Source organism: Sinohyriopsis cumingii, chromosome 7 (assembly GCF_028554795.1).
Source record: "Sinohyriopsis cumingii isolate HCF-2022 chromosome 7, ASM2855479v2, whole genome shotgun sequence".
In the NCBI taxonomy this organism is placed as follows: domain Eukaryota; kingdom Metazoa; phylum Mollusca; class Bivalvia; order Unionida; family Unionidae; genus Sinohyriopsis; species Sinohyriopsis cumingii.
In genome coordinates, this window is record NC_142967.1 from 87,514,415 (window position 1) to 87,532,666 (window position 18,252).

Sequence of the window (18,252 nt, forward strand, 5' to 3'; positions counted from 1 at the left end):
AGTCCAATCAGTCCCTTGATCAGTCCAATAAGGCCCTTTATCATATTTTAGTCAGTCCCTTTATCACAGTCCAATCAGTCCCTTTATTACAGTCCAATCAGTCCCTTTATTACAGCTCAGTCAGTCCCTTTATCACAGTTCAGTCACTTTTTTATGTTTAATCAGTCCCTTTATCACAGTCCAGTTAGACTCTTTATAAGTTTAACAGTCTTTTATCACAGTCCAATCAGTCCCTTTATCACAGTCCAATAAGGCCCTTTATCACATTTTTGTCAGTCCCTTTATCACAGTTCAGTCACTTTTTTATGTTCAATCAGTCTCTTTATCAGTTTACTCAGTCCTTTATCACAGTTCGATCATTCCAATTATCTGAGTCCAATCAGTTCTTTTATCACAGTTCAGTCAGTCCCTTTATCATAGCCCAATCAGTCCCTTTATCACAGTCCAATCGGTGCCTTTATCACATTTTAGTCAGTCCCTTTATCACAGTCCAATCAGTCCCTTTATCACAGTCCAATCAGTCCCTTTATCACAGTTCAGTCGCTTTTTCTCTGTTCACAGTCCAATCAGCCACTTTACGACAGAGTTCAATCTATCTTGCTTCATTCTTTGAAAAATCATCTACAAGTAAGCCTTTAGCAGCAGATAAACCACTTGAAAAAACGGTTTTAAAATATGTGTGATACAGGAAAGGTCTTTTTTAAACAAATCTGCTGACATGTTGACCTTGCCATATAATTATACTGTACATATTTATTCTCTTGTAATTATATTGTACATAATTATTCTCTTGATAAGAATTACATAATTCATAATTATTCTCTTGATGTGCGCATGCCTTGATGAGAGCTTATCTCCTGCATTTCCAAATTTATATCCTCTTTTCAAACTTTGACTGTAAAAACTTTTTGTTGCCTTAGGTAAATATTTTATGAATACCTGTAGTCCTGATGGTTAGAAATGCACTTCTGAAACTGTATCCCCTGCTGTTGGCCCCAAGACAAATGTACATCCCCGCATCATCCTCACTGACCCTTGGGATGTTTAATTTGTTAATGTATGACCCATCGGGGCCATTCCATACTTTTCCAGCCTTAAGGACAATAAACTTTTGTCCTTCCACTTCTATGGTGGCATTTTCATTGCTCAATGTGTTGAGATTATTAATTTTCTTCAACCACTGAAAGACGAACGACACTTTAATAACATACAAGAACATAAACAGACATTTCATCAAGAAATTCAAGGACTTTTCAAGGTTAAATATTTCATTTTCAAGCCCTCATAATGTATAAACTTAGAAACAATGTTGATAATGGCATGCTTTGGCTTGGTCTGGTGCTGTATGGCACATCAACACATGTAGGTTATTTAGCATGAAGGCAATTGGAATACAGTGCCTTGTCCAAGGACATATCGTGTAGCTGACCCTGGCTGGTCCAATGGAAGGATTCTAAACCGGAACCTTTTTGTTTCATGAGTTTGGCACACTAACCACTGAGCCACCTACAGCTCAATCCTGGTATGTCAAGCCAACAACATTTCAGAATAAAGTATTACACAATAAGAAAAATTGGCCTTGGGGTATTGGTGTATGGGGATATCGGGGTATGGGGTATGGGGGTATGGGGTACTGGTGTATGGGGGTATGAGGTATTGAGGCATATGTGTAGTTATCTCATGCACATCAGTTTGGGAGTTAACATTTTACCAGTATTCATAACACCATCTGGACATTTTCATGAATAAACAAAATATATTATAAATTCATTGATAATTCACTTCTGTATGCTTTTCACATTTCCCCTGAGACTGAAACCTGTTTTATTTACTGATCCAACAAAGGTTTCTGTAATTCTGTCAGTATTTAATTTCTGTATGCTTCTCACATTTCCCTTGCAACTTCAAGCTTTTTTTCGCATTGATTTAACAGATTTCTGTAATTCTAACAATCCCAAGTTATACTGATGGTGGGGACTTTTGAACTATTAGTCTAGTTCTATGGTATTTCAAACACTTTTCAAGGTAACCATTAAAATTCAAGCACTTTTCAAGGTAACCACTAAAATGCAAGCACTTTTCAAGGTAACCATTAAAACTCAAGCACTTTTCAAGGTAACCACTAAAATTCAAGCATTTTCAAGGTAACCACTTAACCACTAAAATTCAAGCACTTTTCAAGGTAACCACTAAAATTCAAGCACTGTTCAAGGTAACCACTAAAATTCAAGCACTTTTCAAGGTAACCACTAAAATTCAAGCACTTTTCAATGTAACCACTAAAATTCAAGCACTTTTCAACGTAACCATTACAATTCAAGCACTTTTCAACATAACCATTACAATTCAAGCGCTTTTCAAGGTACCCACTAAAACTCAAGCTCTTTTCAAAGTAACTATTAAAATTCAAGCACTTTTCAAGGTAACCACTACAATTCAAGCGCTTTTCAAGGTACCCACTAAAACTCAAGCACTTTTCAATGTAACCATTACAATTCAAGCGCTTTTCAAGGTACCCACTAAAACTCAAGCACTTTTCAAGGTAACCATTAAAATTCAAGCACTTTTCAAGGTAACCACTAAAATTCAAGCACTTTTCAAGGTAACCACAAAAATTCAAGCACTTTTCAAGGTAACCACTAAAATTCAAGCATATTTCAAAACTGTGTAGATGCAGTAGATACAAAACAAAAAAAAGCCCAGTTCATAAAATGTTTCACAATGATTTGTAATTCAGTACAAAATTTGGTTAACAAATGGGTGAGAGTAACGAGGAAACACAATATTCAGCTTCCAATCTTTGACTTATTAATAATACTGGGACAATGCTAGGTGAACTTTCAACCCTGCAAAATGAACGATGAACTGGAAAGGTCAACAATGTAAAATTCTTCATTTGTTACAAACTTTCCTGTGCCATAAATGTCTGTAATAGCTTACTTGTATGTGTGGTTGAACTGCACTCTTTGCTCGACACTGAAAAGAAACTGTTCCCCCTAAAGGTACTGTCTCATTCACTGGATGTGGACCCATTAAAACTGGTTTGGAAGTTATCTTTGCTGATTAAAAAAAAAACAGAATAGTATTTGAGTATTTTAGTTTAGAATATATAGCTATTTTCGAACACTAATAAAGAATTTCATGCTAACACATAAAAAAAACTATAGTACTGATCGCACTACTAATGAATATCATACAGTGCATTAGGCTACTGGACAAAAAGGGCAATAACTCTAATAAACATGAAGCAACAAAGTGATTTGTTCATATCCACATCTACAGGTCATAATCACAGTATTAGCCAACATGGCAAGGCGTAACAAGAATCCCTTAAAATGACTCATGCTCAACTGGGCAAAGACAATTTCCTAGAATTCAAGATAAACCTATTCTTGCATTTACCTCAAGAGTTTTGAAACCATTCTTGATACTCTTCCACAAAAACAGGATTTTATATTTTAAAAAAATGACGAGTGAAATATTGAAAATCGTTAAAAGAAAACTTAGATTTGAATATGTGAGCTGTTTAGTGACCAATGGCAGTTGACAGATTACAATGCAAAACAACTAAATAGTGTACATGTACAGATTACAATGCAAAACAACTAAATAGTGTACATGTACAGATTACAATGCAAAACAACTAAATAGTGTACATGTACAGATTACAATGCAAAAACAACTAAATATTGTACATGTACAGATTACAATGCAAAACAACTAAATAGTGTACATGTAAACATTTTTCTAGATTGTGTTAGTGATAGTCTACCAATTAGGGTTAACAGAAATTTGTTGGTATATATTTTAGCAAACTGTGTCCTTTAAGTTATTATTGGTCAAGTAACTACATAATCATGAAAATTACAAATCACACTAATTAGTTTTCCTTTAAACGCAGATACATCACAGCACTCAAAAACAAGGTGTTACTTTGCTACACACTTTAACTGTAGCCATTTTTACTCTTTCTTAATACGTAGTGATATTCCATGATTATTTTCTTGGATGATAACTTTTAATACCAGGTTTGTTTGTTTTTCCAGTTAAATGAAGAAAAAAAGCCAAACTTTTTCCTGTGCAATAAAGAGCTTAAAAGTTTTAAAAAATGCAAATTTTCTTGGCTTTTTGCACATTTGTGAATTATTTTTTCAATGTGTAATTAGTCACAACCAAATAATATTCATTGGTTTTAATCCATAAACATGGAAAACTCCACTTAAATACTAGAATTCCATGGAATGAAATACTGCATACTAAAAATATTCACAGTCAATAATGCACGAAAACTAGGTCACTGCAACATTGTAAGTTACTGATGTTACATCTGTCCCATACATAAATTAAAGCAGGGTAAGAAACAAAAATTGTACTGCAGTGTTTCTGAAAGTACCGCAATATGTATCATGCTATACCACAATATATAACAGGGACAACAATTCAAAGCTCTGGGGCATGGGTCTGACACTTTTCTGTTTCATTTCTGTCTGTCAATAGTTGGAAAAATATTTTCCCCTGATTTAAAGCAAAATAACACCCTATTATATCCATGATATTATTTGGATGAAAGATACCATTAAAGACTTCATGTTGACATTCAAGAGTCTGCTGATAAAAATATCAAGTGATGATACTACAGCCGTCAATTTACCAGCTACGCTATAGTAGGGAAAACACAATAAAGATGAAATACACTTAAAAAATGAGAAAACATTTAGTGGACTTGAGAAATTTATGTAAAGTTCTGACAGAAGACAATGGCGTTCCTGAAAAGAATAATTAGCAGCCCTACAAGGAATACATATACTAAACACATTCACATATGCTAGCAAATAACTGAAACATGACTTGTTTTTTTATTCCTGTTTTTTTAATCCAAAATTATGGCAAAAGTTGGATTTGGCTCAAACGTGTTTCACAACATTCCATTTTGTCACTGTGATGTTATACGTGACATGTGTCAAACAAGCGAGTAAAGAAACATAAATATATGTACAAAACTACATAATGTCTTTTCTTCCGTGAGGGTGCAAAAGAACAAGTTTGATATATCAGGCCAAGATGTACGTTCCTAAAAAAATATCAAACCAGTTCTTTCCCAAACTCAGAACAAAATACTTGCGTGGTTTTGTATTTATTGCATATCCTTTTTTCAGTAACAACTTTTTTTCATTTTTTTTAAATTTTAAAAGTATGATTTAAGCATTTAGCATTTTATGGAAAATATTGTGCATCGCCTGAAAAATCCCAAATGTGACGTACGTAAACTGGGGCTAGGCCTAGATATAATCTGTGTAGTTGTGTCATCGATCTGTCTGCATTGCTGAGATGGTGATTTACTTTATAGCTTTGAATGTTTCAAAAATGTTGCAAGAGATATATAAATTAATTTATTCTGCAGTCATGAGCAAGTGGATTTTCCCCTATTTCTCTAATGGAACATAACTTTTGGAACAGTAAGTGACCCTTTCTTCATTCACCATACATACTGAATGCACACTTAACTTCCAAGCAAATTTCAACACAGAATAATGGTACTTAAATACATTGAATTTTATTCAGAACACTCAATAATTTATAGCAACTGACCATTTTTATGTTTTCATTACACAAAATTAATCATGCACTGAACTTAAAGGAGACCAGAAACCAATGGAAATATAGAATAATAATAAAAGCACTATAGAAGAAAACCTTATTCTGAAGTATCATCTGTGACCGTAATGCCAATATTTAAATATTGGCATATCTTCTAGGAGCTGAATTTCCGTGACCTCGTATGCAAAATTTCCTCAGCCTATTTCGTTACTTTCGGGGTGTGACGTCATAGTAGGGACTCCAGCATCCCAACTAGGGGTTGCCAGAGTAAAAGACAATGCCGTTTTGCATTGCTTAAGGGTGTAATAAGCACATTAAGCCTGTGGACAACATTTTTTTTTCTTTTGCAAAGCTAACGGCATAAAGTATGGATACATTATTACAAGCGAGTCAATTTCAAAGCAACACCATACAGCACTCTGTGATCATTACATTTCTAAAGGAATGTTACGAGAATGATCCTGAAAAAAATGACAGCTCTAGGATATGCAAATGCTAGCCCTAGACTAAAAGTTGTCGCTGTTCCAGACATACTGTTGGATAATTTAAATCAAGGGGAAAAGTGTTAAACGTGTGAGTTATAAAAATAGGCCGAAAGCCGACTAAGTGACCACAAAATGCAACATCAATTCACTGATCTTTTATCTGCACCAGCAGTGCTAAAAATGTGATAACCCGACACCCGGGGTCCCTCTAATTTTAGTTCGGGCCCATCCTGTATTCAAAGTTAGGTGCCCGTCGGGTTTGTCGGAAAAAATTGTTTTCCTGAGGAAACTTTGATCGCGCTGGTGAAATGAGTAAATAAATTTTCAAGATGTTGACATACATACCTGAACACGACACAATCGAAATCAAATCACCTCTGACCTAGGTGAAATTGAGATCTGATTTTAATCAAATGGAAGCTTTGCTAAAAATAAGATTCTAAACCCCTGACATGATCATGTTTCGAGAAAACACAATTTTCAGTAATCTTAAACAAAAATTAAAAATTCTAAAAAAACTTTCAGTCTATGCCTGTTACACGTAGTATGTATAAAATGTAATCTCTAATGACTAGAACTGATATAAAACTATCCCTTGGGATGTTTAAATAGCAGCGACTAAAAGAATACGCCTTATTATCCAACAGGACAAGACCCTTGACCCTTGTATCTTATTCTGGTCAGCTGTGGCTAAACTGCATAATAGCTAAAGGTTAGACTTGAGTACACAAGTATTAAGGCCAGTGTGACTAATTAACAGTTAATCCTTATCAATTATTTTATCTTGTGAAAAGGACTGCCCTTCTGCCCTTCGGACATACTTCAAAGAAAGCATGTCCAACAATATGTACCTGTAAACATCAGCATTGATTGGCAAATAAACGATGCCCTATTTTATTATAACTTACGATGCCTAGGACTTCATTTTAACAGTTAAAATCTGTTTTCCCACATTTAATTTCCCACCTTATTTCCTTACGCTTAAGTCTTAAGTCTTAAGGCGTGTAACACTGTTTACTGAACAAAATATTTATTCTGAAGTAGCTCTTTGGGAGCACATATACTGCGTGGTATATTTTGTTTTATTCCTTCTTTTAATTTAATCATGGTAGTTAAACTTTACATCTACAGTAGAGGAATGTCAGGTGTAAACTGGTCGAGTTTCTCTGGTGGAAATGGAGATTGATTTTGTTTGCAGAGAAAAGTAGGCAACATTCACAGTGATCATTCATGGGATTTAAGCTAATTGGTGACAATTTTATGTTTTTTTATGTTTTTATTACTACAATTCTGTTGTAGTGTTTTCAAAAATCTGAAATTTAGGTGAATAATGTTTAATCTTAACATTCTAATTACTGAAGAAAAAACTCGTGTGATATTTATTATTTCGTCACTACAATATTCACAATATTCACAAGTGATAAAATAGAATATGGCACCTGTGGATTGTATACGTTTGATCTATTTATGTATGTTTTATGTAAGTTGTTTTTTCTTCTGAGAAATGAAAATTGGCAGACATAATGTAATAATAGGGATTTGCAGATTATTTTTTTTTTGTGTCTGTGAAAAACTAATGTCTAAGTTTCAACCGATGAAAACCGTTCTCAATGCCTTTTACACCTCCAAGATAACTGATACTGTTTCACACACAAATCTGTCCCAGTTCTAGTCTCTTCTCCCAGAATTCAGTATTATCTTTCAGTGTTGGATGTATATTTTCAAGATATCATACCTTCAGTGGTGGTGGTGGTGGTGTGTGTGTGTGTGTGTGTGTGTTGGGGGTAGGTAATGAATATGTCTTTTACATATATTACAACTGAACCTCATCCTTCTTAAATGAATTTATTGCATTGTGGTAAATTTTTAATTTTTACATTGAACACCATCACTTAATTTTTATCACATTTTTGCACAGCACACAGTGTATAAGTATTTATTTAAAAATTACATTGCATTTTTTAAATTCCAAAATATGAAATATGAACACCTTCTTACTGTTGTACTTTTCTGCTGTCAGGTCTTAAACACAATGTTAACACAAAATTCAACAGATATAGTTATGAGCATAACTCTGAAGTATATTCAACTTTTGAATTAGCAACCCAAATCTGGTCTCCTCCTGTCTGTCTCACTTGCCATGTATATGTCTGTATTTGAGGACTGGCTAGTATTGTGTCACGGGACCACGTGATCTGCCGTCTCATCAAAGCTCGGAAAAACTTGGCAATTTACAGAATCGTGGTATCTTCCGCGCGATATAATCACTACCTGCCTACGACATTTAATTTATAAACATCAAAGTTCAATTAAAATTTGTAGAGAATTACATACATAAAAAGAAATTTTTTGTTTCTGTTTAAAGGTGAAAATAAAAGCATATATTTTAAACAAAATGAAGATTCTATCTCTTTCTAACAAATGCAGGCCAGATTTTAATTTTCATTTGGATATTTTTTAAAATTCTAAACAATACTGTTGTACTTTTTTCTCTTTATTTTCTACTTAAAACAGTAGCAAGAATTTAAAATGTAAACAAGCTGACAATTCCCAGCAAGTATCCAAGTAATGAAAAAGTCTCAACAACAACAGTTTACAAGAAGCAATTTTAATGTCTTTGCATCACATTCAAAACAGCTGCCTCCCTCTGCTATATGTCAACCTTTATGTTGCAAATATTTGTCACTTATAATTTATTAAACAAATTTTATTCCACAGTAATATTAATAGAAAAATTGAAAGCTCCTACAATGAAACTTGCTCCTTAAAAAAGATATAAGAAAAACAAATTCCACATTTTTGGATGGTCTTGGATTGTTTTTGTTTCTTGGATGGTTTTGGTTGGTTTTATGGTTTTGGATTTTTGGATGGTTTTGGATTTTTGGATGGTATTGGATTTTTTGATTTTTGGATGGTTTTGGTTTTTAGATGACTGACATTGTGGAATTGTCTTCTCTGTCATCAGTAGTGCAGCTGGGAATGGTGTGCATCGTTCAAACATTTTTCTTCTCTGATTTCTGAAATCTTTTTAGTTAAGGTTGTTGCACAAAGAATTCAGCACTCTGGCAATTACAAACTCATCTAAATATTAAATGCTGCAGCCATAGTTACTGTCCCTTAATTATCTGTCTATAGCTGTGTTGTAACTATTAAGACTGGTTCATGGTCCAGTTTCATTAAAGTCATCAGTTATTAATCAGTGTTTAATTAAACAGGGCTAAAGTTTCCTCCAAACGTGGAGGCATTTCTAACCATGTCTATATTCCTGACATGACTACCAAAGTCTTTTTTACTGTGTCTGGATTTTTAAACTTTCAGCAGCACAATACTTGGTCTTTATCATGTTTCCTGTCTGTTAGAAATACCATCTTCATATGAGAACTCGCTGTCAAACATTCTTTCCAAAATATTGTTGTCAATCTCAACAAACTCTAATTTCTCATTGGTCGATACTGTAACATATTCATGTCTTCCTAGTCCCCCATTATCCCCTGCAGCAAAAGTGCCATCTTCACCCAATATTAAAATTACAAACGTGTGTTGACATTTTTAACAGTTAAATATATACCAATAAATCATTCACAAAAGCTTTTAAGTGAACTATTCTTGAATATTACAAGTTGTAAACTGCAGAAAGAATGATCTGGATACGGCATACGAATGTCAAAGCTGTCAAGAATTAAACATGAGGAAAAGTTTTCTTTAAATGTTGTGCATTTCAAACCATGCCATGAATCTTGACATGACTCGCAGAGTCTTTCTTACTTTGTCTGAATTTTTAAAAATTTAAATACAGGATTTTGTTGTTTGTTTTCTCTCTCTGTCTCTCTCTCTCTCATGTGCATACCAGCTTCATCTGAGAATTCCATGTCAAACATTCTTTCCAAGATACTGTTGTCCACCTCAACTAACTCCAATTTCTTGGCCTACATACCGTAAAATGCACATAAACTGCTTGTTGCTTTTTATGGTATTATTCCATTATCCCTAGTGACATGAGCATTCCTTAAAATTACAAATGTGTGTTGGCATTTTTTAATAATTTAAAACGTAGAGCAATAAATCATTCTGGATACTACATCACATGCAGACTATTATTTTATATTTCAAGTTGTAAATGTAAATCCAGGCTGGGTGTGGAAAACATAAATTTTATGTTTGTGATATGGAATCCCAGAATGAAATTCTCTATCACATGCCAGATTGAATCCCAGACTGAAAATTCTCTATCACATGCCAGATCAGCCATGAAAGATTAAATGTGTATGTAATAAAATTGTAACATTCACCATTAATGTGTATGTAATAAAATTATATTTGTAACATTCACCATTAATGTGACATATACAAATATTCTGTAGAAAGCAAGTTAATTTGTTGAGCTATTCCACAGCAAAAAAAGTTGTTCAGTTCATGAACCCTTCTTGAACTTCATGAACACATTCATTAACTGGTTGTGGAAAGTCAAATGTATTCATAAACACGTTCATGAACTGGTTGTGGAAAGTCAAATGTGTTCATAAACACATTCATTAACTGGTAGTGGAAAGTCAAATGTGTTCATAAACACATTCATTAACTGGTAGTGGAAAGTCAAATGTGTTCATAAACACATTCATTAACTGGTAGTGGAAAGTCAAATGTGTTCATAAACACATTCATTAACTGGTTTTGGAAAGTCAAATGTGTTCATAAACACATTCATTAACTGGTAGTGGAAAGTCAAATGTGTTCATGAACACATTCATTAACTGGTTGTGGAAAGTCAAATGTGTTCATGAACACATTCATTAACTGGTAGTGGAAAGTCAAATGTGTTCATAAACACATTCATTAACTGGTAGAGGAAAGTCAAATGTGTTCATAAACACATTCATTAACTGGTAGTGGAAAGTCAAATGTGTTCATAAACACATTCATTAACTGGTTGTGGAAAGTCAAATGTGTTCATAAACACATTCATTAACCGGTAGTGGAAAGTCAAATGTGTTCATAAACACATTCATTAACTGGTAGAGGAAAGTCAAATGTGTTCATAAACACATTCATTAACTGGTTGTGGAAAGTCAAATGTGTTCATGAATACATTCATTAACTGGCTGTGGAAAGTCAAATGTGTTCATAAACACATTCATTAACTGGTTGTGGAAAGTCAAATGTGTTCATGAATACATTCATTAACTGGCTGTGGAAAGTCAAATGTGTTCATAAACACATTCATTAACTGGTAGTGGAAAGTCAAATGTGTTCATAAACACATTCATTAACTGGTAGTGGAAAGTCAAATGTGTTCATAAACACATTCATTAACTGGTAGTGGAAGGTCAAATGTGTTCATAAACACATTCATTAACCGGTAGTGGAAAGTCAAATGTGTTCATGAACACATTCATTAACCGGTAGTGGAAAGTCAAATGTGTTCATAAACGCATTCATTAACTGGTTGTGGAAAGTCAAATGTGTTCATGAACACATTCATTAACCGGTAGTGGAAAGTCAAATGTGTTCATAAATGCATTCATTAACTGGTTGTGGAAAGTCAAATGTGTTCATGAATACATTCATTAACTGGTAGTGGAAAGTCAAATGTGTTCATAAACACATTCATTAACTGGTAGTGGAAAGTCAAATGTGTTCATAAACACATTCATTAACTGGTTTTGGAAAGTCAAATGTGTTCATAAACACATTCATTAACTGGTAGTGGAAAGTCAAATGTGTTCATGAACACATTCATTAACTGGTTGTGGAAAGTCAAATGTGTTCATGAACACATTCATTAACTGGTAGTGGAAAGTCAAATGTGTTCATAAACACATTCATTAACTGGTAGAGGAAAGTCAAATGTGTTCATAAACACATTCATTAACTGGTAGTGGAAAGTCAAATGTGTTCATAAACACATTCATTAACTGGTTGTGGAAAGTCAAATGTGTTCATAAACACATTCATTAACCGGTAGTGGAAAGTCAAATGTGTTCATAAACACATTCATTAACTGGTAGAGGAAAGTCAAATGTGTTCATAAACACATTCATTAACTGGTTGTGGAAAGTCAAATGTGTTCATGAATACATTCATTAACTGGCTGTGGAAAGTCAAATGTGTTCATAAACATATTCATTAACTGGTAGAGGAAAGTCAAATGTGTTCATAAACACATTCATTAACTGGTTGTGGAAAGTCAAATGTGTTCATAAACACATTCATTAACTGGTTGTGGAAAGTCAAATGTGTTCATAAACACATTCATTAACTGGTAGTGGAAAGTCAAATGTGTTCATAAACACATTCATTAACTGGTAGTGGAAAGTCAAATGTGTTCATAAACACATTCATTAACTGGTAGTGGAAGGTCAAATGTGTTCATAAACACATTCATTAACCGGTAGTGGAAAGTCAAATGTGTTCATGAACACATTCATTAACCGGTAGTGGAAAGTCAAATGTGTTCATAAACGCATTCATTAACTGGTTGTGGAAAGTCAAATGTGTTCATGAACACATTCATTAATCGGTAGTGGAAAGTCAAATGTGTTCATAAATGCATTCATTAACTGGTTGTGGAAAGTCAAATGTGTTCATAAACACATTCATTAACTGGTAGTGGAAAGTCAAATGGGTTCATAAACACATTCATTAACTGGTTGTGGAAAGTCAAATGTGTTCATGAACACATTAAAGTCAAATGTGTTCATAAACACATTCATTAACCGGTAGTGGAAAGTCAAATGTGTTCAAGAACTTGTAAGTATTCAGAATGTTAGACATTCAAATTACGAGTTTATAAACTGTTAATGCATAAATGTAGTTGATCGACTGTCCTTGAAGAAATCCTGTTTATGAAGAGTTCAACTTCATACTTCATTTAGCATTTTTGTAAAATCTCTTTTTATGAACAAAATATTTCAAATTGACCTTATAACTGTAATTAAGTACCAAGAATTGAAGATATCTGCAAAATGGGTTGTAAAATGGGATTTTATTTGTCGAACATAAATGTGATGGAAGATCAGCAGTACATGCAGGTTAGTTGCTTACATACATCATCCCAATTTCACAACAAAATAAAGTCCAAATAACAGACAAGACTTTTTCTCTGTTTTAAGGCAGAATTTTGCTTTTCTCCTGAAAAGAAAATCAGATTTGGTCTGGATTTTTTTTATATGATCTCGAATATGGCTTTATAAAAATGGTCTATCTTGTCCCATTCCACAATGATCCAGTAAAGATTCGTTTTTATATTATTTAACACATGATCATTGTAAAGAGTATTCTAATTGGTCAAAAGTTTCTACTCATCCAATGAATCTTTGTGTAATGGAAATTGATGGAAATATAAAGAAAGAAGCATCCTTTCAAAACATGGCATCTTGCATTTTTGAGAGAGAGCAGGATATAAAATGTTGCGATAATGGTTTGAAAAATGAATGGAAATGGGAATAGCTCAAGTGGAAAGTCAATGCAAATGTAGTTTTCAGTTCATAAGAAAACTCAAATGACATAGGACTGACATTTTGTAAGTTTGGAATGGCAGCCAGCACCTCTACAAGAAACTGCATACAGGAAAAAAGAAGCACAAATTGGAGCCAGTACAAGGTGTTTCAAAGTGGAAAAAAACCTTGGTGAGAAAAGAGAAAGAAAAGATTGATCACTCAGCCAAAAACGTCAGTCATGACAAAAAGGAAAGCAAATGAACTATTCGTCCAGGCTGCAAAAAGAGCAAGACTGGCATATCAGTATCAACAGGTTGTGTTCTAGTGGGGAACCGACCAGTGACAAGTGAATTTATGTGATTATTTGTATATAGTTGATGTATTGGGGTGTTTTACTTTACAGATTTTTTTCTGAAAAGAGGAAAGTTTAATATAGTACTTGCTGAAAAATGTGACAAATTATTGTGATTGAGTTACTGTGTGCACACTATGCATATGTTAATTTCAGCACTAATATTATTGGAGAACAAGTTCATATAACAACATTCTTCAAGTATTGTTGAAAGTTTATTATTTTCTCAAGTGATTTTTTAAGTTTTGGAATGAAATAACTTGTTTGCAACAATAAGGTCAATCAGGACCAGGAGTGTACAATGCATTTTTGGTTAGGGGCCTTCTGCCCCCTGGACCCTCAGACCAGTTTTGTATGAGTGTACAATGCATTTTTGGTTAGGGGCCTTCTGCCCCCTGGACCCTCAGACCAGTTTTGTATGAGTGTACAATGCATTTTTGGTTAGGGGCCTTCTGCCCCCTGGACCCTCAGACCAGTTTTGTATGAGTGTACAATGCATTTTTGGTTAGGGGCCTTCTGCCCCCTGGACCCTCAGACCAGTTTTGTATGAGTGTACAATGCATTTTTGGTTAGGGGCCTTCTGCCCCCTGGACCCTCAGACCAGTTTTGTATGAGTGTACAATGCATTTTTGGTTAGGGGCCTTCTGCCCCCTGGACCCTCAGACCAGTTTTGTATGAGTGTACAATGCATTTTTGGTTAGGGGCCTTCTGCCCCCTGGACCCTCAGACCAGTTTTGTATGAGTGTACAATGCATTTTTGGTCAGGGGCCTTCTGCCCCCTGGACCCTCAGACCAGTTTTGTACAAGTGTACAATGCATTTTTGGTTAGGGGCCTTCTGCCCCCTGGACCCTCAGACCAGTTTTGTATGAGTGTACAATGCATTTTTGGTTAGGGGCCTTCTGCCCCCTGGACCCTCAGACCAGTTTTGTATGAGTGTACAATGCATTTTTGGTTAGGGGCCTTTTGCCCCCTGGACCCTCAGAGCAGTTTTGTACAAGTGTACAATGCATTTTTGGTCAGGGGCCTTCTGCCCCCTGGACCCTCAGAACAGTGACATTGCCCCTTGTGACCCTATCTGAGTAGGACTCCCAAATCCCTCTGCACATTTTTTTCACTTTTTTTGTTGTTGCTGTTTATGGAGGTCAGAAATCGTCCTGTAAATAAAAACGTCATTCACATTCTTAAGATAAAAAATTTCTAACTTTATTCTCGGTACATCACTTTTTATATTTGTTGTTACATATTATTTTATATTATTTTACATATTATGTTTATATTTGTTGTTACTGAAGAACACACAGACTAGTTGTGGAGTTTTGTGCACCTCATTGTCACCTTAGCCAATATGAAGTTTGGTTACTTTAGATAGAAGTTGCAATAAAGACCTTATACTTCCCTGCAAAACTTCACGTCACCTTAACCCATATAAAGTTTGGTTACTTTAGATAAAAGTTGCAATAAAGGCCTTATATTTCCCTGCAAAATTTCACATAAAACTGTTAAAAAGGATTGGAATAACTGTATGCTGACACATTGGTGACTGTGTCTAGCAATCTTCAATTTGCATCGCAACATTTAGCCTAGAATTGTATCCAACCTTGATCATGAAGCCTCGTTATAAATTTCTTTTTAGGAAGTCTAAAAGAAAGAGGCTTGGATGGGAAAACTTAATATTTGTTAAATGTTTTATGCTTTAATGACCAGCATCTTCAACCTGACATTTTAAATTCAAATTTAATTTCAAGAAATTTAATTCCATGTACTGTTTAAGAACCAGTTCATGAACAGTAGCATTAATTCCGGAACTACAATTCATTAAGTCAAGAATTGTTCAAGAACTAACATTTATGAATTGTAAGATAAGTTCACGAAAAGTTCATGAACTGAATATTCATGAAGTTCTTGATTTTTTCACACGGGTTTTGTCATGAATAATGAAAAAATGACTCTAATATCATTTAAGTCATAACAAGATACCCTGAACTGCAATACCGATGGAAACTACTGACCTACCAGTACTGCGGTACCAACAACCAGAAAAAAGTTACTATGGTAAGCCATTAACATCTTGCACCATCCCATTTCATGACACAACAGCGTCCAAAAAACTGAGTTATATGCCGAAGTTAGCATAATTGCTGTAGTGACAAGTACGTCACTATGACCAACTTTAGCCTAAGGTGAGTGGAAAAACACCATCAAATTACATGACTGTATATACAACACTGTCTAAATGTCAAAATTTATCATAATTGCTAGTCTAAAAATTAGGCCATCTTTCAGGACTGTCAATTTTTTGGGATGCTCCCATCAGTTCCATGGAGACAGCTCCTATTGTGCATCTTTTAAATGTTTGCATGCATAACTTTTATAGTTCATTAAATGAGAAAGTAAATCTCCACTCCTCGGAAATTTGGTTTTAATTATGTGAACTATTCTGCATTCGTACATGCAAAAATCTACTCAAATTTAATTTAGTAAAAACGCCAGTGTTAATGATGACTTTAACAAATAATCTGCAAAAGCAACCTCAACAAATAGTCGTAAATAAATACAGTAATAATTAATCTGGGAGTAACTTACCTACAACCTCAAGCGTGTAAGTATAGTTTATAATTCCAAGTCTGTTGGAGACTATACATGTGTAATTTCCACTATCATCTTCTTTTAACGTTTGTAATTTCAGCGTCCATTTTTGTTGTGAATCCAAGTCTAGAACACCATTTTTCACCCATTGAATATGTGGGGTAGGCTTACCAGTTGCTCGACATTTTAATCTCACAGAACTGCTTACTGGTCGAACAATATTCTGTCTTTTCATTTTCTCCTGCAAAAATCTTGGAGGAACTGTAGAAATAAACAACGAACATGCAGTGGACTACAAAATGCACACAGTCTGAATGTCATTCAAATGCAGTCCAAATGTCATTCAAATGGTACATCAGACAACTATCTATCATGCATTTCTTTTCAACAAGTCTAGTTAACAATGCTGAGGGATAGAGTTGTAATTGAAATAGGTACAGAGAGTTATAGGTACAGAGCTGTAATTGTAGTAGGTATAGATAGGGTTGTAAATGTAATAAGTACTGAGAGTTGTAACTGTAATAGGTACAGAATTTTAATTGTAATAGGTACAGATAGGGTTGTAAATGTAATAGGTACAGAGAGTTGTAATTGTAATAGGTACAGATCAAATCACCGGAAACTTATTCTGGGCATTCCAAGAGATTCATTATAAAAAATGTACTGTAACTGTCTCAACTGAAAATTTAACTGACCAATCTGAGCCAGCCACAAAAGATCAGGTTATCATCATTTTTATATTTGGAAAGATCAGAATGGATTCTTGCAATGTGATCTGGGTCATGTTTTTTTTTTCTATCAATGAAAAATTAAAGTTATTGCTGTAAAATAATTTAGGGGATTCAATAGCTTCTGCCATTTCCTTTTTAACACGGGAGGACTCAAGTTTCATAAGTCTTAAATGTTATTACTCAAGGAATAATGGTATACGTCTGATAGAACTCTACACACAAATTGTCCCAATTAAGTACAGAGCGAATCATCTGAGCATAACGTAAAGAGGCAAGATCATTTCATGCGCATGCAGAATTCAACATGCATCTGAGCTTCCATACAAGAACAGAACAGAACTTTAATTTACATGGGTCACACGTGGGACATATAAATTATTACATGTGTATTAATCTAATCAAGGTGGTACAAACTGGTTTGGTTTTGTGGGGTTTAAAGCCAATTTTCAGCATATGATGGGCCTGGGGTCAGCAACCTCTTTTACGTATGTGCCACTTTTTTCTGGATTAATTACAAAATGAATGAGCACGTGCCACCAGTAAGAGAGTAACACTGTTAAAATCAAGATTTCTGGCTGCCCTTCATGTGCCACACAAAACCTCTTGGTGTGCCATTGTGACACACATGCCATACGTTGCTGACCCCTGTGACAGGTTATAATGGCAACCAGTTTTATTTCTTGGAGGAACAACCCATGAAGAACACTAACCCATGGGAAGTTCTTGGAAAGCTTTTTCACATTTGTCAAGCTGAGACTCGAGCTTGAGCAGAAAAGGCAAGATTCCAAAACATGGTTGCATATCCTGGGTTAGTGGTTCATACAGGTTTTTCAGTTTCCTTCACCTCAAAAGCACCAGAATGCCGATTTATCAACACCATGTATTAAAGCTGTTATATTCTATTGTACAATCTAAAATAAAGCTTAAACGTTTTGTTGCCAAGCTTTTGAAAACAAACCAAAGAAAAGAAATATAAACTACACACAAACACACACATTATACAAGTGCCCAGTCTTATAACAGCTGCATAACTGTCCGGATTTCTTCAACAGGAAATTTAGTT

The 18,252-nt window shown here is 34.5% G+C and overlaps 1 protein-coding gene across 3 annotated transcripts in view; it reads right to left on the reverse strand.

Moving 5' to 3' along the window:
* Positions 1-18,252, reverse strand: part of LOC149795673 (fibroblast growth factor receptor-like 1) — a 178,053-nt gene that overhangs the window by 10,862 nt on the left and 148,939 nt on the right. For 2 of the 3 annotated variants that reach the window (XM_089965512.1, XM_089965513.1), the window contains exons 5-7: positions 16,456-16,719; positions 2,941-3,059; positions 940-1,180 (exon numbers count right to left, since the gene is read on the reverse strand). In XM_089965512.1, the coding sequence (XP_089821638.1) occupies positions 940-1,180; positions 2,941-3,059; positions 16,456-16,719 (624 nt within the window). The remainder of the gene's footprint in view (positions 1-939; positions 1,181-2,940; positions 3,060-16,455; positions 16,720-18,252) is intronic. The other variant, XM_089965514.1, reaches the window with a different exon arrangement.